The 22,910-nt window shown below is 36.5% G+C and overlaps 1 protein-coding gene across 1 annotated transcript in view; it reads right to left on the bottom strand.

The window, feature by feature from the left end:
* Positions 1 to 5,073: 5,073 nt before the first annotated feature.
* Positions 5,074 to 22,910, bottom strand: part of Vmn2r103 (vomeronasal 2, receptor 103) — a 39,174-nt gene continuing 21,337 nt past the window's right edge. The window contains exons 4-6 of the mRNA NM_001104565.1: positions 22,490 to 22,705; positions 18,310 to 18,433; positions 5,074 to 5,999 (exon numbers count right to left, since the gene is read on the bottom strand). Coding sequence (NP_001098035.1) covers positions 5,074 to 5,999; positions 18,310 to 18,433; positions 22,490 to 22,705 — 1,266 coding nt within the window. The remainder of the gene's footprint in view (positions 6,000 to 18,309; positions 18,434 to 22,489; positions 22,706 to 22,910) is intronic.

Genomic DNA, 22,910 nt, shown 5'->3' with positions numbered 1-22,910 from the left:
ATGAGTTCTATTTTTTTTCCTTTTATTGATATTGGGGTGAATGTTGTAATTGAGAATGTGCTAGAAATGGACAAGGAGGTAAGTGAAAATGATCTGCCTGATTTTATGTTTAGGATGAATTGATGAGAAGTTTTTTGAATAATGAATGCAACAGCTGAGAAAACATAAAGTGCCTTATCATCCTAAGAAGGCACCTGACTCAAAATTGTCAAATGGTGATTGTCACATATAAAGAAAGCTAAAACTATTGCCATGTCTGTAAATACTTTGGCAAGAGATTTCTACACCACCTGAAATCCTATATTTTAAGGGAAGCACATTCTTCATACAACAAATAGATATGCCCAGGTTCACACTGTAGTGTTCTTGGGATGACAGACCCTGTAGTTTTAAAATATTAAAGAAGCTTTCTATAACATACAGAACATTGGATATACAGTAGGCATACCCTTCTAAACAAAATCATTTTCCTCCTGGAGATATGTTCTTCATGAGTCAGAAATTGCCTTCTTAAATGATTCCTTTACAAATAATTACTCCTTATACTTAGAGTTAAATACTACAGAAGTATCTGAAAGTACCTAAAGGCAATAAAAATTGTCAAAAGTTATATATCTTGTGGTCATAAACAGTAAAATCTTTCAGGGAAGAGGAAAGTTAAAGTTTGTGTTGAGATGTGTGATTGTTTTGATTTGATCTTTTCATTTATGCATTTTGAGTTATTGTGGGTTTCTTTAATGATCTGGATCTATTGCCCAGAGCTATTCCTTTTATGATTACAGGAAACAAGATTTATGTGCGAATATGAATGTCACTGCTTCAAAATATAGAAACAATGATGTTCTTGGGGAAAGTCCTTGTAGCTTATATTAGTTATCGGAGAAGTGGTAATAAGGTGAAAGAAAGAAGTAAGCTCGACGTCCTATTCAGGAGAATCTTGCAACCTTGATCTCCTGATAATCAGAGTTCCGTTTTAATTTAGTTATATGAAACTGTGAAGGTAGAGATTGATTACTTTTATGTTTTGTTTTATTAGTATTTTTATTTATCTTATTTTTATTTTTAATTATTAACTTTAGATACTTGTACCCCCTTCCAGTAACCCTCTCCCACAATCCTACTCACAGTATCTCTCCCATTCTCCTCTGCACAGGTGTGGGCAACTTTTTTGTACTCCCACCATAGCACTTCAAGCCTCTGCAAGGCAGGACAAGGTAGCCCACCTAGAAGAACATATTTCACATATAGACTATAGCTTTTGCTCCAGTTTTTCTGGACACACATGAATACAAAGCTGCACATCTGCTACATATGTACAGGGAGGCCTAGTTTAAACCGCTGTATGTTCTTTGCTTGGTGGTTCATTCTGTGAAGGCCCCATGGGTCCAGTTTAGTTGACTCCATTGGTTTTAATGTGGATTTTCTATCCCATTGGGGCATGCAATCCTTCCAATTATTCTATGAGTTCCCTATCTCCAAACACTCTATGACCAAACATGACTGTATCTTTGTGAGTCATCTGCTAGGGGTAAATATTCAGTGCACAATATAGGGGTCATAGGGAGGGGAAAGAAGTTTTAAGTATCAGGTATGTGAAAGGATAGGTGAGATGGCTAGATGGCCATGAAAATGAATGGAAATAGGCAACTGATAGTATTGAGGTGGGGAGGCATCTCCAGGAAGATAAATGGGATAACAGATATCTGGGATAACAGAAGCCCTCAAGAGTCAATGGGCTTACCTTGTATGTGACTCCCTCTACTGGGGATATGAAACCTGAAGAATCCACCTTTTGTTATCAGTCAGTATTCCAAGTACTTTCAACCCAAACTATATTCTTTTAAAAAGAAATAACGGCATGGAGAATGGAGCAGAGATTAAGGGAATAACAATCCAATAACTAGTTCTAATTGAGAGTCATCCTATGAGTAAGGACCATTCCCTGAATCTACTAGTAACTCTCTGTTATACTTGTACACAGGAGTATATTGTGCTTTGTGAGGGTCTACCCAGCAACTGACTCCTTTTATCCCAAAACATAGATAGTATAAACTTTTTACTAACACATGTGTTCTGACTTTGTTTTGTCATAAATATATACATATAGTCATCATATATAACCCGGGATTGAGCACAGTTATCATTTACAATGATGTCTGGAATCATAGGTTTAGTCATTATTGATAAGCCATGATAGAACAGAATTATCTTTTACAATTGTTTCTCCTCAACAAACACATATTTCAACATTTAAGAGTATGGAGGCATTCTTTGTAAAGGAATGACATCCTACTCCAGGGCAGGGACAAAATGTGTGCACAGAGTGAAGAAAGTCTGAACAGGGAAGGCCCAACTTGGAGTTCATTCTATGAGCAGGCACCAAATGCCTGACACTATTACTGATACAAATGTGTGCTTAAAGATAGGATCCAACACTGCCAGGTCAGAGGCCCCAGACATGAATGTAGCAGAGGACTGCCTTGTGTAGCCTCAGTGAGAGAGGAGAAACTTAATGTTTTAGAGAGATTATGCCCAAGGAAAGAGGTATTCCTGGGGTAGGATGAACATTATGTTAGAGGTAAAGGGGAGGGGGAATGAGGTGAAGAAATTTGGGGAGAAAGAACAACAGGGGTGGCATCTTTCATGTAGTAAATTAATAAATATTTTTAAAAGGATTTAGAAGCATCTTTCCCAAGGTATTACAGCCCATTCTCTGCCTGGCAGCTTTTGAGGATTCAGGGGTATTAGACATAATTAAAATCTCTGAACTAGAGTTGGAAGCTTGCATGTCCCAACGGGTACATTGTGAACTTCGAATATCCAAATTACCAATTGTCATTTAGGACCAAGAAAAACCTTCAGGCCAATGCTACTGTCATTATTTTTCAATTTCTGACATGATACAATCTTTACTTTTCATATCTTGATAAAAATTTCACTTGTCTAACATTGGTCTTATACTGTTTCTTGGTCATTAAGCATCACAGTGGCCCTTTGTAAACTACTCCAAGAAACAGAGGTCTTGATATCTTGGTGCTTTTTATTTTTCATTTATTTTTTATCATTCTCTCAGACCATTGTTTTTCTCTCAGTATAAGCCCTGTGAAAGGGAATATAAATGTCATCCATTTTAACTTTGTTGGTGTAATTTTATTTTTTTCTAAAGAGGCATACCATAGATGAAACTAGCAATCCCATATGCCATGCAATTGCCTGAGTGCACTGTAAACAGAGGGTTGTAATTTGATCTTGGTCCAACTCCTTTATTCCTTTTAATGTTGTTGACTTTTTCAAAATTTACCTTCTTTTGATTATTTTCCTAACTTGTTAGTTGAAAAGTACATCTTCCAAGAATATCTTGGAACCATATATGAAGATCTATGACATATTTATGTTTGTCATAAACTGCACAATGCTAAGGAATTTTCAAGTACACAAAGATAAGGACATCTTCCTAAAAGCAGGATAGGTAGTATACTTGTAAATACCTGTGTAAGCTTGGGATAGTATACATGAAAGGTGTCATAAATGATTCTTAAGTAATTTTCCACCCATACAATCCAAAATTTTACAAATAACAAATGCCTCCCTCAAGCTTGCAACATATACAGATCTAGAACAAAACTGAAAAATAGTTGACTGTAATCGTAACAAGGATGTCTTCTTTATTGGATGTTTGTCAAATAGCTGTGCTGGCTTTTTGATTTACTGTTCCCATTAGATATGGGTGTGCCAATGTGATTTTAGTAATGTGTGAAGTGTATCTTCCCCTCCAAGGCTAGTGTCTCTGGTTAGACTATTATAGACTTCCAATGAAGACATAGATTCCCTCTAGTCATCAGACAAATTGGAAAGTTACCAAGAAAACCTTAAAAGTGTATAGCCAAGGATATAGTGATAAGAGAAAAAATAGACTATGACTAAGAGTCATAATAATTAACAAAAGTCTCATGTTATTGCTCTAACAATCTTATATTTTTTCTTTCATATAACAATGTTGACAGAAAGAAAAGCTTATTTTAAGTATAATGTCTATTATTTTTACAAAATAATAATGAATCATGTAGCAACAGGTAGTAATAAAATAGAAGGCTATACATGATTTTGGATTTTGATTGGGTACTTTATTCCAATATACATAAAATTAAGTAAATGAATATTAATTTAATAAAAATCAAATGAACAATTTATATCACAGAAAATTACAAAAATTAAAAGTAAAAAAGGTGTGAAATCAGCAATTCTCAAATGAGTTGATTCACCAGAAATGTATATACTACATAATATATATGTAAATGTCTAAGTTTAAATGCATATGAGGGTATCTGGCTATCTTACAAATAGCTGTAAATGTCAAAAATGTTGACAAACTATAAGTATTGGCTCTTAGTAAATTGCTCTGGTGGACTCAAATTTACTTTGGGTCGTAAACTACATTTCTAAATGATCTCTCAACTTAGTTAGTATGCAAAATATAATTCCTGGAACTAGAGTGCTATAAAACTATAAAATTTTTCAATTAATTTATGAGAGGTAGTGGTTTCCATATAAAAAAATCCAAACAGTCAATTATAAATTAATTAAATGCCATGACAACTTTCCACATACTATTTTGTTCATTTTCAAATATGGTTGAATGAATATATAATAATTTAAACACTACTTATATGACTATTATATTTTTAGTATGATTAATTTATGTACCTTAAAATTATATTCCAGTGGACTTTCTAAATTAAATATTATGTTATTTCTGGCAGAAGGAAGAATACTCATGAAGTTTAAAAAATTAAAACAATAAATGAAAAAGAAGAGTTTCTATCAAGAAAAGACTGAAACATTTGACATGATCCAGGAATGGTGCCTCCAGGCCTTATACTCAGAGCAGTTGAATCACCAGAGCAAACATGGAAAATAAATGTCTCTCATACTATAGCACTATAATATTTGGATAAATAATATAACATGATAAAATTGCATTCATATTAGTATGCTATAAGATATTTTAGAATGATATATGAATGATGCATTTTAAAAAGTTGTTAACATAAAAGCTACATTTATTTTTTTCAATTATATTTTAGGATAATTCTTTCTAGAGTATGTTTTCTTCCGCACATGAGTAAATGAATTGTTCTCTGGTTTCAACAAGATAATGTAACACTTGGGACCAAATATGAAGGCCAGGAGTGCTATGCTGGAAGCCAAGATAGAAAATACTTCCATAGAGACCATGATCTTCCCTTTAGTGCTGTGGAAGACAGGCAGAAAAGTGACCCAGACACAGAAGAACACTAGCATACTGAATGACAGATATTTGGATTCATTGAATGTATCAGGCAAATTTCTAGACAAGAAGGCCATGGTGTAACTTCCAAGGGCCAAGAAGCAGAGATATCCCAGGACAGAGTGGAAGGCAACAGCTGAGCCCTTATTGCACAAAATGATGATGTGTCCATGTTCAGTATGAGCATCTTGATCAATGAATGGTGGAGAAGTTGTCATCCATATTCCACAAATAAGAAGCTGGATCAGGGTGCATATAGGAATGATGTAGTTTGGACCCCTTGATAACATTAGCCATCTTACTATTTTCCCTGGAAAACTGACCTTAAAGGCAAGGACCACAGTAATAGCTTTGGCCAACACAGTAGCAAGAGCCATAGTGAAAGTAACTGCAAAGGTAGTCTGCTGGAGAATGCAGGTAGCTGTGTTTGGCTGACCAATGAAGTTCAAAGAACACAGGAAACAGAATGTGAGTGTGAGGAGCAAAATGTAACTGAGAGCTCGATTATTTGCCTTTACAATCGGAGTGTCTCTGTGTTTCACAAAGATGCCAATAACAAAGACTGTGAGTGCAGATAAGCACAAAGCTACGCTGGCTAGAGTCATCCCCAAAGGGTCTTCATAGGCAAGAAAGATCACAGATTTTTGGAAGCAGTTGTTCCTCTCTGTATTTGCATAATGACCTTCTGGACACTTCACACACTGGTATACATCTTGTGAGAAATATAGGTTATCATGAACACAGGAGTCCAATACATGGTGATTCCTTTTATTAGGAGACATTTCTAACTATTAGTACTGTCAAGAAATCACTGTCTTTTGTTTTGTCAGGGACAATGTAATACATATAATAGTATGCAGAATTTTAGATTGATAAACTAAAATTTGTTGCTTCCAAATTTCTTTCCACATTTATCTTCACATATAGTAGGATTTTATGAATTCTTTTAAAAATACAATTATCATGCACCTTCCTTTCCCTCGGTTTTTTCTCACAACTCCTTCTGCTCTCTATCTCATACTTTAACATTTTTATTGCCACATTGTTCTTTCAGTAGAGGCATTGTATGTACAATTGGGATTAGTTTCAGTGGGAAAATAGGTAGAATTTCAAGCCCTCCCTCTTTTAAAGAACAGTATTGTAGCTTTTCAGCTACTCAACAACTTTCATTACATTCCTTAAATATCTTCTTGACTATCATTTAATTTTAATATATATGCCTTCATGCTCGTATGCACAATCTTTTTCTGCCTTTAATGACATTGGTGTAACTCTTTTGAAAGTAACTATAATACTAAGTTACACTGCAAAAACCTACTGTTGCCTTGATAGTACTCATAATTCACAAATCCTTCTTAAATTACACATTGACAATCTATACTAGAAAAAAAAGTTTTTGCAAAATTTTTCAGGTAATGTTTCTTATACTTGAATACTAAATTTACTTTCTTGTTTAAAATTCCTTATGTTTTGAAATTCTATTCATCCTCTGCTAGAGTTTATGGAATATAGCTTATTACATTTTACAGTGCTTAAAATCGTTCAATAATATATTTCCATAACATCTGAAGGAAGCATATCTTTTCATGTATTATGAACATTTTTAGGAAATGTGAGGGATTTTTGAAAAAATATATTATGTTCTGGAATCTTTTAATATTTTCAAAAATATTTTGATTAACATAAAATAGATGCTCTAAAATTTATAAAATATATAATATTGATATGATAGTCTGAATATACTTGATTCATATAGTGGCACTCTTTTGAATTGTGGCTTCGTTGCAAGAAGTATGTCACTGTGGAAGTCAGCTTTTAGACCCTCATCCTAGATTCCTGGAAGTTATTCTTTTCCTAGAAGATTTCACCTGCTAATATAGAACTCTCAGCTCCTCCTGTTCCATGCTTGCCTAGATGCTGCCATTTTCCCAGGTTGAGGATGATTAACTGAACTTCTGAAACTATAAGCCGTCACAATGAAATATTGTTTATATATATACATATATGCATATGTATATATGTATTTATATATAAATTATATATTATATATATTAATATACATATATATTTACATATGTATAAAAGTTAACTTTGTCAAAGTGATTGTTCACAGCAGTAAAACCCTAACACACAAGTTAGTACCTGTATTGAGATATTTCCTTGATAGATCTGTTCATGGCTTTGGTTGGGAAAATGTGAGTTTTGAGATTTTAGATTGGTAAAGAGTAACATTCTTTAAGTTATGCTTAATGGGCCACCCTTGAATTAATATGGAAACCTTTGCTGCTAAGGGTGATTTTAACTGTGGAAGACTGGTTCTAGATGTCTCAGAAGAGAAGAAGTTCCATAAGCGTCTGCTCTTGTTATATTTTGCTGAAGGAGGTGTCTGTCTTTTGCCCTTTTCTAAAGAGCCTACTTTAGAGTAAAGAGATATATAATAACTGAATTAACACTGTAAATCCTAAAAGCTGGACATAGACTTTGATATCTGATTAAGTCTCATGAAGAGCATTTTCATACTAGCATAGCAAGTTTAAAATGGAAAGATAGAAAACATATGGTTCAAGTAAAAGCAAATGGGCCCCAGGAAACGAAATGAAGCTGAATGCTAGTTTCAAGGAGAAAACATATTAAAGGGAGTGGTGATCTCTGTGCAAGATCTCACCCAACCAAACTATTTTTTTATTTGCAGTTGCAATGTAAACTTTGGAGTTTTAATAAGGAATGTCATCTAGAAATAGACAACACACTTGTGATCCATATGTTGAGGCTGGAAGACACAGTCTTTTGATCTAGAGGATGGATTACAGTGATCAAGAGAAACTTGTACAAATGCATGGTCTTACACTCTTGTATTCCAAGGAGATAAAGAGAAGCAGTGTGGGGTGATGCCCTGTGCACAGACAGTTGGGGACCTTATTGAGCATAGGTCTGGAACCCCAGTAAGCCTATGAAAGCTAAGTGTTCAGCCATGCCTCCTGGATCCCTGGATCCTCTCACAGCTATGCCTCACACAGACCCCTGCAGAGAGGTACATGGCCATCAGTCATGTAGGCAATTCCCCAAGATACTTGTATACTGTCTGCACTCTACCCTTACAGTAACATGACAACAACCAGGTACTTCATTGTTACCTGGCAACTGCCAAGATAGTGTATCCCACTATAAAAAGTTGCTTGCCTGGTCCTCACTCTCCTACCTCTTATTTCTTTTGCTCCCTTGCTCCCCCTCTCTCTGCTTTTCCTTCCCACATGTCTTCACATGGCCAACATGTCCTGCCTCTATTTCCCTACTCTCTTGCTCTCTCTGCCTTTCTACAGTTTACATGCTAAAACCATGGACTGCCTCTTCTCTTTGAGATCTACTGTGCAGGAACAATAGAGTACATTTTCAACTAAAGAGCTGTGTTGTCTAACTTCCCATTCAGATAGCCTCCCTGCACTTTAGTCAAGTCTGCCAGCCAAGGAATCTCAAGAAACCTGCCCACTGACCAAACCAAACATTCTCTTCCTTTGGGGACACAGCTGGAGATCCCCTCCTTCCCTTTTCCTAAGCCCTGGGTCAGAGTCTGCCCATGAGTTCCCAGTCTGTTCTCAGCCCATCCATGACATAGAGCAGCCTGTGACAAGTGTAAGAGTGAGAACCTGTCATCTCTGGCCTCCTTGCAATCCAGGGCACCTAGAAATGGCTCTTCTATGGTACCCTAATAATACAACTGGTCAACGGGGACCCAGACTGTGACCTCCCTCACCCCCAGAATGACACCTGCCCAGCAGTTCCATGGAGATGTGCACATTCAAATTTCAGAAGTCTCACATCACCCAGTGCACCTAGCCTGAGCAAATATATGACTAAACTTTTTTCCTGCAAAGCAGATCCTTGAGTTTAAGGGCAGCCTATGCCAGAGCAAGTTCAAAGTAAGGAAAAGCTTAAATCTAGGTGTGATATGCATTATATCTAAGTATTCTGTGGACAGAGCCATCCAGATCTTTGAGTTCAAAGCCAATTTACAGAGCAAGTCGAAGGAGAGCCAAGCTTATGCACTTAGAGAGTTTTCAAACAAAAGCTGCTAATAGAACAAAGGGGAGTCTTATTCCAGCCCCAGGAAGCAGGCAAGCTCAGAATCATTGGCCATGTGGCTTATTAGTGAATACGAATAAGAGACTAACAGAACAATGGATACTGATTACCTGGAGCTGGGAAATTAGCAACAATTATGAATTGATCAGCATCATTGAGGGGAAATCATCAGCTAAGTCATTTCTGAGAGTAAAATAGCTGTGTTCCAGAGAGTTCCAAGGTTTTACATTGATCTGCAACTTGATTTGGTGTCACAGTTACCCAGGTATTACTGGATTTCAAATTATGAAAGGTTCATGGAGAGTAAGTGAGGATTGGTATTGTGAGAAGCCTTGAGATGGCATTGGAGATGGTAGAGCCTCAGTTGCAGTTCATGACCCAGGACTAGAGGAGTCATGCAATTAAGTTGAGGCTTAGCACCATTAAGAAAGCCTATGAGAGGCTATTAGTAAAGCCTAGCTGAAATGCAAGGCCTAGTGCACTGGATATGCCAAGTGAATGGAATGATCAACAAAAACATGAACATGAATAGAGTGGAATCATCCAGGGAATAGAGTGCTATAGAGAGCAGAGCTAGAGTTATTCTGCAATCCCTTTGGAGGAGCCTAGAAGATCATATCTAGTTCCCTGATATTGAAAGAAAAAACAATAATGTTGAAGTAGCCTTGGAAACCCCAAAATGTTCAAGATTCCAGACCCATGGTATATCTACCATGTAAATTTAGGTACTAGCAGGAATTGGAACAAGCCCAGGAGAAAGAAGTTTGTTATAGTCAACAAAGATGAAAAAGTAGTGGAGATCTGAATATCTCCTTGATGTCAGACATGGATATCGAGGATTGGAATTTCATCAACTGGTTTGTGTCTTGAGTTTGAATTAATGGCAGAAGAAGCTTTGAAGTTGGATTTTTATTAATGATGAAATTTTATAAAATATGTGAATGTTGTAGTTTGGATAAAATGTACTTTTTCATAAGGTTATGCCTAGCTATTGACTTCATAAACTCAAGTGTTTAAACATGCAAGTGGAGCACAGAGAGTGGAAAGTCCTAGTTTGATTACACTTTGCCCAGGGAGTTCTAACTATTTGAGGTTATATATTATTGAAGCAGTTGTATCAATGAGGGCATGGGTTTTAAGACCCGTATCTTATATGCCAAGAAACCATTCTTTTATGAGCTGCCTTCAGAAGAAGATGTAGAATTCTCAGCTCCAATGAATCATGCTTGACTGGATGATGCTATGCTCCTACTATGATAATTGACTGAACCTCTGAACTGCTAAGCCAGTCCAATGTAAATGTTGTCCTAATATGTTTTGCCTTTGTCATGGTGTTTTCATACAGCATTAAAACTCCAAGAAAGTGGATTACATAATATTTCTACACTTCTTAAAATATAATTGATAACCAGAGTATTAATTTTACTTCAGTAATAACATTTAATTGATAACTTAATGTATAATAGATAGTATTAACTTACTGTTCAACTTTCTATCAGTACTTTTTTCAAATTTACAGTCTTTAGTATTTCTTTGAGCTACATATTGTTGTACACTATAATTAATTAAAAATGTGGAAAACAACACACTTCACAATAGGCAGAAATAGTATAAAATACCTTGGTGTAACTCTTACCAAGTAAGTGAAAGACCTGTATAACAATAATTTCAAGTCTTTCATAAAGGCAATTGAAGAAGACCTCAGAAAATGGAAAGACCAATCATGCTCATAGATTGGTAGAATTAACATAGTATGCATAGCCATACTACCAATAGGAATCAACAGATTCAATTCAATTCCTATCAAGATTCCAACACAGTTCTTCACAAACATTGAAAGAACAAATCTAAATTTCACATGGAAAAGCAAAAGGCGCAGCTTAGCATAAACAGTTCTTAACAGGAAAAGAACTTCTTATGGAATTACCATCCCTGACATCGAGCTGTACTACAGAGCAATACTGATGAAAAAAAGATAAAGAAATTATTGTATTGGTATATATATAGACAGGTCAGTAAATGGAATAGAGAAGAAGACCCAGCCATAAGCCCACATGCATATGGACACTTTTAATTTCACAAAGAAGCTAAAAATATACAATCTAAGAAAGAAAGAAAGAAAGAAAGAAAGAAAGAAAGAAAGAAAGAAAGGAAGGAAGGAAGGAAGGAAGGAAGGAAGGAAGGAAAGAAAAAGAAAAAAGAAAAGAACAAAGAAAGGATATTCAATGAATGGTGCTGTTCTAACTAGCAGTATGTATTAAGAAATATAAAAACAGGTCAATATTTATAACCTTGCAGAATACTCTAGTCCAAGTGGATCAAGAAACTCAGCATAAACTAGAAATTTCACAACAGACAAATCTCTAAAGGCTAAACTGTACATATTGATCAGTGAAGTACAAATCAAAATGACCCCGAGATTCCACCTTATACATATTAGAATGGCTGAGACCAAAAACTCAGGTGAGAGTACATGCTGGCAAGGATGTGGAGAAAGTCAAACACTCCACTATTGCTTTTGGGATTACAAACTGGTACAACCACTCTTGAAGCCACTCTTGCAATTTCTTAGAAAATTGGAAATAGACCTACTTGAATACCCAGCTGTACCACTCTTGGGTAATACCCAAATAATTCCCCAACATATCACAGTGACATACGCAATACTATGTTCATAGTGGCCTCATTTGTAAGAGCCAACAGCTGGAAGCAACCCAAATACCATATAAGAGAAAAAAATGAATACAGAATATGTGGCACATTTACACAATGGAATATTTCTCAGTTACTAAGATCAAGGGCATAAGGACTTTTGAAGGAAAATGGACTTAAGTATCATCCTGAGTAATGAAACACAGACACCAAAACAATACATGACATGTACTCACCTAGTAAGTTGATACTAGCCAAAAAACACAGATCACCTTGGATGCCAATTAAGGAACAGTAGGAGAGTTGCCACAGAGAGGGGACCATTACTGGATTACAAATAAATAAATAAATAAATAAATAAATGAATGAATAAATAAATAAATAAATAAATAAATAAATAAATAAATAAATAAATAAATAGATAAGTTAAATATGGTGTGTGCTTAAAGATATAGCACATTTGTTCATTTCCATAATAGCAGGAAGCATAGGAGAAGCCAGGGAGAGATCAGATCTCATGGAAACACAAATGAAATGCTTAAATCCCGATTTGAAGGCAGCAGCAGAAAAAAATAGAGACCAGATGTCACATGCACATTTAAAACCTAAAACCAGTTCCTAGCAGTACACCTCCTCCAAAAGACCAAAACCCTTAATCTTTCTTAATAGGTCTAGGATCTAAATAAAAATTTCAGAAAAACTCTAATCCAATAGAAGCTAGATATTTACCAAGACCTTCATTGTACAGAAGACTACTAAATAATATTATTTTCTGAACACAGAGAAATTGTTCCCATTAATTCATAACACATGAGAAACTGTGTTAGATGCATACTGAATTAACATAGCCAAATTTCAGCACAGATATTGGAAATAGCCATGAAGACACCCCTATCTCCAGAAAATGAGGTATTAGCAATTGATAGCTACTGGGAGGATAATCAGTTTTCTTTTTCAGTATGCAGGACCTGGTTGGTTAACTAACTTTAAGTGGCATTCACACATTTAAGTATACATGAGTATCATGAAGAGTATTAGATTATTTTTACTCTTGCAATAAAAGTTAAGAAGGGTGCAATAAATCTAGAAACAATTTGAGTGGTGAGTGTGATAAAAATTATTGTATAAAATTATGAAACAAGTAAAAATAAGAAATAAGCTGTTTTTTCCTTATGAAGATTCCACAGGTCTGAGCCTTAAATGGTTCTTAAAAATCATTGAAATGAATTTTGAAAAACTGTCTTTGATACTTTCTTAATACATATTAAGTGGTACTGTGAAATGAAAAGCATAGAAAAGTACAGGAAAATATACTGTGTTTACAAATACCAGAAATGGCAGTGGATTAAAGATATGAATCAAGAATGATCTTTATGGCCTAGTCGGCCATCACTGGAAAGAGAGGCCCACTGGACACACAAACTTTATATGTCCCAGTACAGGGGAACGCCAGGGCCAAAAAAATGAGAATGTGTGGGTAGGGAAGTGGGGGGGGGGGGGAGAAAGTATGGGGGACTTTTGGGATAGCATTGGAAATGTAATTGAGGAAAATACGTAATAAAAATATTAAAAATTTTAAAAAAAGAATGATATTTAATGGGTGTATTGAACAATTGGACATAGTACTACCAGAGGATCCTGCAATACCTCTCCTGGGCATATATCCAGAAGATGTCCCAACCGGTAAGAAGGACACATGCTCCACTATGTTCATAGCAGCCTTATTTATAATAGCCAGAAGCTGGAAAGAACCCAGATGCCCCTCAACAGAGGAATGGATACAAAAAAAAATGTGGTACATTTACACAATGGAGTACTACTCAGCTATTAAAAAGAATGAATTTATGAAATTCATAGGCAAATGGATGGACCTGGAGGGCATCATTCTGAGTGAGGTAACCCAATCACAAAGGAACTCACACAATATGTACTCACTGATAAGTGGATATTAGCCCAGAAACTTAGGATACCAAGATATAAGATACAATTTGCTAAACGCATGAAACTCAAGAAGAACGAAGACCAAAGTTTGGACACTTTGCCCCTTCTTAGAATTGGGAACAAAACACCCATGGAAGGAGTTGCAGAGACAAAATTGGGAGCTGTGAGAAAGGATGGACCATCTAGTAATTGCCATATTCGGGGATCCATCCCATAATCAGCTTCCAAACTCTGACACCATTGCATACACTAGCAAGTTTTTGCTGAAAGGACCCAGATATAGCTGTCTCTTGTGAGACTATGCCAGGGCCAGCAAACACAGAAGTGGATGCTCACAGTCAGCTACTGGATGGATCACAGGGCTCCCAATGGAGGAGCTAGAGAATGTAACCAAGGAGCTAAAGGGATCTGCAACCCTATAGGCAGAACAACATTATGAACTAACCAGTACCCCGGAGCTCTTGACTCTAGCTGCAAATTTATCAAAAGATGGCCTAGTTGGCCATCACTGGAAAGAGACGCCCATTGGACTTGCGCACTTAATATGCCCCAGTACAGGGGAACTCCAGGGCCAAGAAATAGGAGTGGGTGGGTAGGGGAGTGGGGGCGTGGGTATGGGGAACTCTTGGGATAGCGTTGGAAATGTAAATGAGGAAAATACCTAATAAAAAATTAAAAAAAAATAAAGTGGATGGTGATAAATATTACACTTAATGTCCTTTAAAGAAGAAATAATATGTTCAAATATGACTTCTACTCAGATCTTTTTCACTTGCTAGCACATTGTTATCCAGTGGGGGGTGGGATTCCATAATATCTATTTTTATCTCTCATTAAAAATCTCAATATTTGCACATGAGTATACTTGTAACATCACATGACCTTGCTCTCCAGGGTTACTTTCCTGAATCCAGGCCTAAAACTCTCACTGCACACAGACTGAGAAATTCAGACCAACTTCCCTTATGAATGTTGATGCAAAATTACTCAATAAAATTCTTGCAAAATGAATCCAAGAACAGATCAAAATGTTCATCCATCATGAATAAGTAGGCTTCATCCCAGTGATGGAGGAATGGTTCAATATATGGAAATACATCAAAGCAACCCAGTATGAAAAACAAACAAACAAACAAAAATTTGATGGTCTCCTTAGATTCTGAGAAACCATTTGACAAAATCTCACACCACTTCATGATAAAAGGGTTGGAAAGATCAGGAATTCAAGGCCCATACCTAATCATATTAAAAGCGATATACAGCAAACCAGTAGCCAACATCAAATTAAATGGAGAGAAAGTTAAGTAATCCCACTTAAATCAGGGACTAGACATGGCTGCCCACTCTCTCGCTACATATTCAATATAGTACTTGAAATCCTAGCCAGAGAAGTTAGAAAAAAAAAAAAGGAGATCAAAGAATACAAGGAAGAAGTCAAAATATCACTATTTGCAGATGTAGAATGATATTATCCATAAGTGACCCGAACAATTCAACCAGAGAACTCCGACACCTGATAAACAACTTCAGCAAAGTAGCTGGATTTAAAATTAACTCAAACAAATCAGTAGCATTCCTCTATATAAAGGATAAACAGGCTAAGAGAGAAATAAGACAGCAACACTATTCACAATAGTCACAAATAATATAAAACAACTTGTTGTAACTCTAACTTAACAAGTGAAATATCTGCAAGATAAGAAATTAAAGTCTCTGAAGACAGAAATTGAAGAATATATCAGAAGATGGAAAGAACTCCCGACCTAATGAGTTGGAAGGATTAAAATAGTAAAAATGGCCAACTTGCCAAAAGGAATCTATAGATTCACTACAATCCCAATCAAAATTCCAACTCAATATTTCACAGAGATAGAGCAATTTGCAAATTCATCTGGAATAACAAAAATCCTAGGACATTGAAAACTATTCTCAAGAATAAAATAACAACAGGTGGAATCACCATCCCTGAACTCAAGCAGTACTACAGAGCAATTGTGTGAGAAAAACTGCATAGCATTTGTACAGTGACAGGCAGGTAGATCAATGGAATAGAATTGAACACCCAGAAAGGAACCCACATACCTATGCTCACTTGATGTTTGACAAAGGAGATAAAATAATTCAGTGGAAAAAAGAGAGCATTTTCAACAAATGTTGCTGGCTCAACTGGCAGTTAGCATGTAGAAAAATGCAAATTGATCCATTGTACAATGTTCAAATCCAAGTGAATCAAGGAACTCCATATAAAACCAGATACACTGATTCTAATCGAAAAGAAAGGGGGGAAGAACCTTGAGCACATGTGCACAGAGGAAAATTCCCTGAACAGAACACTAATAGCTTATTCTCTATAATCAAGAACTGACAAATGGGACATTGTTAAATTGCAAAGCTTCTGTAAGTCAAAGGACACTGAAAATAGGACAAAACAGCAACCAACAGATTGAGAAAACATATTTATGACTCCTACATCTGATACAGAGCTGATAATCAATATGTACAAAGAACTCACAAAGTTAGACTCCAAAGAACCAAATAAACTTTTAAAAAATGGGGTAGAGACTCAAACAAAGAATTCTCAAATGAGGAATTCTGAATGGCTGAGAAGAACCTAAAGAAATGTTTAACATCCTTAGTATTCACGGAAATGCATATCAAAAAACCCTGAGATTCTACCTCAAATCAGTCAGAATGCCTAAGAATAAAACCTCAGGTGACAGCAGATGCTTACTAGGTTGTGGAGAAAGAATAGCACTCCTCCATTGCTGGTAGGATTGCAAGATGGTACAACCACTCTGGAAATCAATATGGCAGTTCCTCAGAAAATTGGACATATTACCACCTGAGGACCCAGAAATAGCACCCATAGGCATATATCCAGAATATGTTTCAACTTATGATAAGAAGACATGCTCCACTATGTTCATGCCAGTCTTATTTATAATAGTCAGAAGCTGAAAAGATCCCAGATGTCCCTTAACAGAAGAATGGATACAGAAAATGTGGTACATTTACACAATGCAGTACTACTTAGCTATTAAAAACAATGAATTTATGTACACAGGCAAATACATGTAGCTGGATGATGTCATCCTGCTTGAGGTAACCCAGTCACAAAAGAACACACATGATATGCACTCACTGCTAAGTGGATATTGTCCCAAAAGCTCAGATTACCTAAGAAACATATCACAAACTGAATGAAACTCAAGAAGGAAGATCAAAATATGGATACTTCAATAAAATACCAATGGAAGTAGTTGGAGACAAAGAATAGAGCAGAGACTGAAAGAATGACCATTCAGGACTACCATACCTGGGGATCATCCCATATACAATCACCAAACCTAGGCACTATTGTGGATACCAACAAGTGCTTGCTGAAAGTAGCCTTATATAGCTATCTTCTGAGAAGTTCTGCTAGTGCCTGACAAATACATAAATGGATGTTTACAGCCATCCATTGGATGGAGCACAGGGTCCACAATAAAGTAGCTAGAGAAAGGACCCATGGAGATGAAGGTGTTTGTAGTACCATATAGCAACAACAATATGAATTAACCAGTATGTCCAGAGTTCCCTGGGACCTCCACAAAGAGTACACATGGTGGGACTCATGGCTCCAGCTTCATAATTAGCCTAGGATTGCCTAGTCAGTCATTAATGGGTGGAGAGACCCTTGGTCCTTTGCAAACTCTATGCCCCATTATAAGGAAATGCCAGGGCCAGGAAATTGGAATAGGTTGTTTGGTGAGAAGGTGGAGTGTGAAGGGATAAGGGATTTTAGGAGGGAAAACTGGGAAACGGGATAACATTTGAAATGTAGAAAAGAAAGTATCTAATAAAAAAGAAGGCATTTTGAGCCGGTGTGGTGGTACACTCCTTTAATCCCAACACATGGGAGGGAGAGGCAGGCAGATTTCTGAGTTCGAGGCCAGCCTGGTCTTCACAGTGAGTTCCAGGACAGCCAAGGCTACACAGAAAACCCTTGTCTCAAAAAACAACAACAACAGAAAACAAACAAACAAAAAACAAAAAAGGAAAAATTAAAAATAATTGTATATGACTATACTCATGTCTTTTTTATTTACTAATATATTTAAGAACCCAGATATCCCTCAAAAGAAGAATGGATACAGAAAATGTGGTACATTTACACAATGGAATACTACTCAGCTATTAAAACAATGGATGTTTCTGGAGAATAACAACCTTAGTGAGATAACCTAATCACCAAAGATGTCATTAGATATGCACTCACTGAGAAGTGGATATTAACCCAGAAACGCAGAACACCCAAGTTGAATTCTGTGGAGAAATATAAAGTTTTCCATTATATCTGCATTTACCTGTCTCATTAGAAATCTCGTTGTCTCCACAAGGAGTGCACTTGTAGCAGCAGATGGCCTTGCCCTCCAAGGCTACTTTCCTGAATCCAGGCTCACAACTCTCACTGCACACAGACTGGGGGATCTGAGAAGAATGAGAAGAATGTTATCTAATGTTTGTGTTTTATGAAAAAAACATAAAAACAGAGTTTTTGAAGGTCATACACAGAAGGCAGGAGTATTGTTATTCACCCTTAGAGTTATTTAACAGGACCTTTGTATTAATAAGGAATGGGTAAATTGCGGTAGTTACCATAAAGTCATAGATTCCAGGAAAGCAAGAGACTCCCAGGATCCATTGATAATGACATTAGTTTATATACTCCATAAATAGTAAAGATAACCTGTTGAGACCATATCCACAGGTTAGGCAAAGCCCCGGGATTAAGGATGGGGGCATTAAACATTTCAAAAATATTAACCTGGAATTGCTCCTACATAAAGAAAATACAGGGACAAAGAGTGGAGCAGAGACTGAAGGAAAGGTAATCCAGAGACTGCCCCATTTAGTGATCCATAGATATGCAACTTCCAAACCCAGACACTATTGTTGATGCCAAGAAGTGCTTTCTGACTGGGGCTAGATAACTATCTCCTAAGAGTTATCTTACCAATATAGATAAGGATGCTTGTACCCAACAACCTGAGTACAAGGACCCCAGTCGAGCAGTTAAGCACTGAAGAAGCTGAAAGCCTTTGTGACCCCATAGTAAAAAAAAATATCAATGCAGCGGAACCCCCAGCCCTCACAGGGAGTAAACCACCAACCAAAGAATGCACATGGATACATCCAATGCTACAGCAGCATAGGTAGCAGAGAATGGCCATATCTGGCATCAGTGGGAGGGGAGGCCCTTGGTCCTCTCTTGGATTGATTCCTGGATTGCTAGCTATGGCAGTGAGACAGGAGTAGGGAGGGGGATGGGAGCAGCATCCTAATTGAAGGGAAGCAGCAGGGAAGGGGGATGAAATAGGGTATTGGTGGATGGGAAACCAGGAAGGGAAATATTTAAATGTAAATAAATGAAGTAACCAATAAAATATTTAAAAAGATACTTTAAAAAGCAGTAAAGGATTATGACCTTGAGAAGAAAAATATTTTAAAATTTTCATCTAAGAATTATCATAGTGTTAAAATATTTGGAACCTTAAAAACTTACGGGCAATTTTTTGAACATTAGTGATTAGCAACATGATTTAGGAGTCAATGTGATCCATCTAGTCTAATACTATCTTCGTATTTTCTGACACCTGTGTTGATCATCACAATTTCCACCATTATTGTGAATCTTGACTGTAAATTTGATAGGATTTATAATTTCATGGACGCAAAAAACCATGAATTTGTACATAAGTTTATTTGATAAAACATATAGATGAATTTACCTAAGGTGAAAAGCTTCAGTTCAATTTAAATGTCACTATTTATTTTACAAATGTCACAATTACAGAGAAGATAGAAAAGATCTAAAGTAGTCAATGCTTTTTGAATTCAGAGGATATCATATCATCTGTACCATCATACATATGTAAATCTTGCATTTTAAATATGACGCTCCGCACCCTCAAATTGTCCTGCTAGTACTTTTAAGTTATTATTAAACATTGGATGAGGTAGGACATATTGAGAATCAAAGGAAATTAAGGAATGCTAATGAAGTTCTTATATGGTATTATAAAAGAAAAATATTCCATATAGGATAAAGCATATGCATGCTTATTTCTGGTTTTGGTGACATTATATACTCACCAAAACTGTAGGGGAATTTATTTTCGAATGACATTATGGCACAGTGGTTGGGAATTTGTAGATTCTGTTACTTCAAGAACCATAAAAAACTTTAGTGTTTCTTATAAAAGAAATATTTGGTCATGGTTTTTGAATATACATAAAAAATATGTGATATTTTTTAATGATTGTACTGGTTAGTTTTTTGTCACCTTGACATAGCTGGAGTTATCACAGAGATAAGAGCTTCAGTTGAGGAAATGATTCCATGAGATTCAACTGTAAGGCATGTTTTTCAAGTGATTAGTGATCAAGGGGAAAGGTCCCTTGTGGGTGGGACCATCTCTGGGTTGGTAGTCTTGGGTTCTATAAGAGAGCAGGCTGAGCAAGCCAGGGGAATCAAGCCAATAAGAAACATCCCTCCATGGCCTCTGCATCAGTTCCTGCTTCCTGACCTGCTTGAGTTCCAGTTCTAACTTCCTTGGTGATGAACAGCAGTATGGAAGTTTAAGCTGAATGAAGCCTTTCCTCCCCAACCTTTTCTTGGTCATGGTGTTTGTGCAGAAATAGAAACCCTGACTAAGACAAATTGCTACCAGAAGTGGGGTATTCCTGTGAAAACCTGACCATGTTTTGGGGAAGATTGTGGAAGGACTTTGGAACTTTGGGCTAGAAGATCCATTTGCTGTTAAGAACTCTGTGAGATGTTGTGTAGGAGGTTGGAACATAATGTTGAAAATAGTGCAGAAGATGGAGGTCTGTCTAGTGAAATTTTAGAGGGAAAATTAAAGACTCTTTTCAGGGCCATTGCTAGTTTGAATTGTGAAGATTCTGTGGTTCTGGTTAGCTCAGGCTGAAGAGTCAGCTATGATAAACAAGATACCCGAACTACTAAAGCAAAACCTTTGCATTACTTGGACTATTAATGCTGGTTAGCTAGAGCTAAGAAATTAGCAGTCATTAAGAAGAGACAAGCATCATTGAGGTGATATTTTCTGGGATGTGTTTTCTGAAAGCACAGAGGCTGTGTTCCAGAGATAGCCAAAGTTGTACCTTGTGCTGTGGCTGGACTTGGTAATGTGGAAGAGTCACCCAGGTGGTACTGGTTTTGAAGGCATGAAGGGGTCATGTAGAGCAGCTGAGGCTCAGAACTGTGAGAGGCCATGGAAGGCCATTGGTGGAGGTGCAGCCTCAGTTGCAATTGACAGCTAAGGACTGAATGGGGTCATGCAGTGTTTTGGAGATGCCAGTACCATGAGATGACCACCAAGAGCAGAAGCAGTGAATTAAGGACATCTGGAGCCTAGAGGATGAAGCATGTGCTACAAAGGGCATGGCTGGAGAAGTGACCCAAGCCCTTGGAGGAGCCCAGAAGATCGTGAGTTAGATCCCATACATTGGACAGTTGGAGCTTAATTTTTGCTTTTGATTGTAATTGTGCCCTGATATTTTTCCTTCTTGAAGGAAGAAAGTATTTTAGTGGAGCCCACAGTTAAGAAACTTTGAATTTTAAAGAATTTGGATTTTAAAAGAGATGGATATTTTAAAGAGATTGAAATTTTAAGAATATTTAAAAAACTGTGGGGTGTTTATAATTATTTACATCTTGGGGATTAGCAAGAATGTAAGGGTCGAGACTTACTAGTGATGTGTTTGTGTGTCAAGTTGACAAGGGGTCAATTTTACTAGCTAGTTTTGTGTCAACTTGACACAGCTAGAGTTATCACAGAGAAAGGAGCTTCAGTTGAGGAAATGCCTCCATGAGATTCAAATGTAAGGCATTTTTCTCAATTAGTGATCAAGGGGGAAAGGCTCCTGGTGGGTGGACCATATCTGGACTGGTAGTCTTGGGTTCTATAAGAGAGCAGGCTGAGCAAGCCAGGGGAAGAAACCCAGGATGGAATATCCCTCCATGGCCTCTGTATCAGCTCCTGCTTCCTGACCTGCTTGAGTTCCAGTCCTGAATTCCTTGGTGATGAACAGCAGTATGGAAGTGTAAGCTGAATGAACCCTTTCCTCCCTAACTTGTTTCTTGGTCATGATGTTTGTGCAAGAATAGAAACCCTGACTAAGACAATGAGGTTAATCCCAAGTGATATTTTTATAGAGTACATTAACGCATGAGTAAGTTGGAGGTGAAATTTTTCTTTTACATTGTGTTACAACCCTAATTATTTTCAAATGGAGAAAAACAAATCCTCATATGAGTTAGCAGTGGAGGACTTATTGAACAATATATAATTCCACTGATCTGATTCAAGAAAAATCAAAAGCCAGCATACTAGCATTACTTTATGCTATTTTATACTGATAATCAAACTGTCATGGAATTTGAGCAAAGCATTACAATATTAGAAAACATAATTAAGTTAGTAATATAGGCACTAAGAATTGACATAATATATAACCCACCTCTGAAAATATTTCTGGCCATTGTATCATCTGTTCAGATAAAGACAACTCTTGACCCTGGGGAGCATTTGCAGAAAATGATCCTATTTTCACTTTTAATCCAAGGCCCTTTGGTAAATTCCAAAAATTAAGAATGTCATACTCTGTATCTATTGTCTGTCTCCAATCTAAACACCTTTTGTCTTTCACTTCAGTGTCCTTCAGGAATCTGTTAAGCTTAAAATATATATAATTTTATATTTAATTTTGCACAAGGGACAAAATAAAACATTGGTTTTAGAATGTATTTATTGTTTTTAAATTCTGCTGTGAACATCAACATTTATGAAGATTCCATTAGTGATGACTAAGTGAAAACATAAGTGTTCAGAATACCATTATTATTGGTCTTCAAGTGAAAATTGAAAACCAAGTTCAAGTA

Source organism: Mus musculus, chromosome 17 (genome assembly GCF_000001635.26).
Source record: "Mus musculus strain C57BL/6J chromosome 17, GRCm38.p6 C57BL/6J".
NCBI classification, from domain to species: domain Eukaryota; kingdom Metazoa; phylum Chordata; class Mammalia; order Rodentia; family Muridae; genus Mus; species Mus musculus.
Note: the sequence above shows the minus strand (reverse complement) of the source record. Positions and strands in the feature narration are given on the sequence as shown.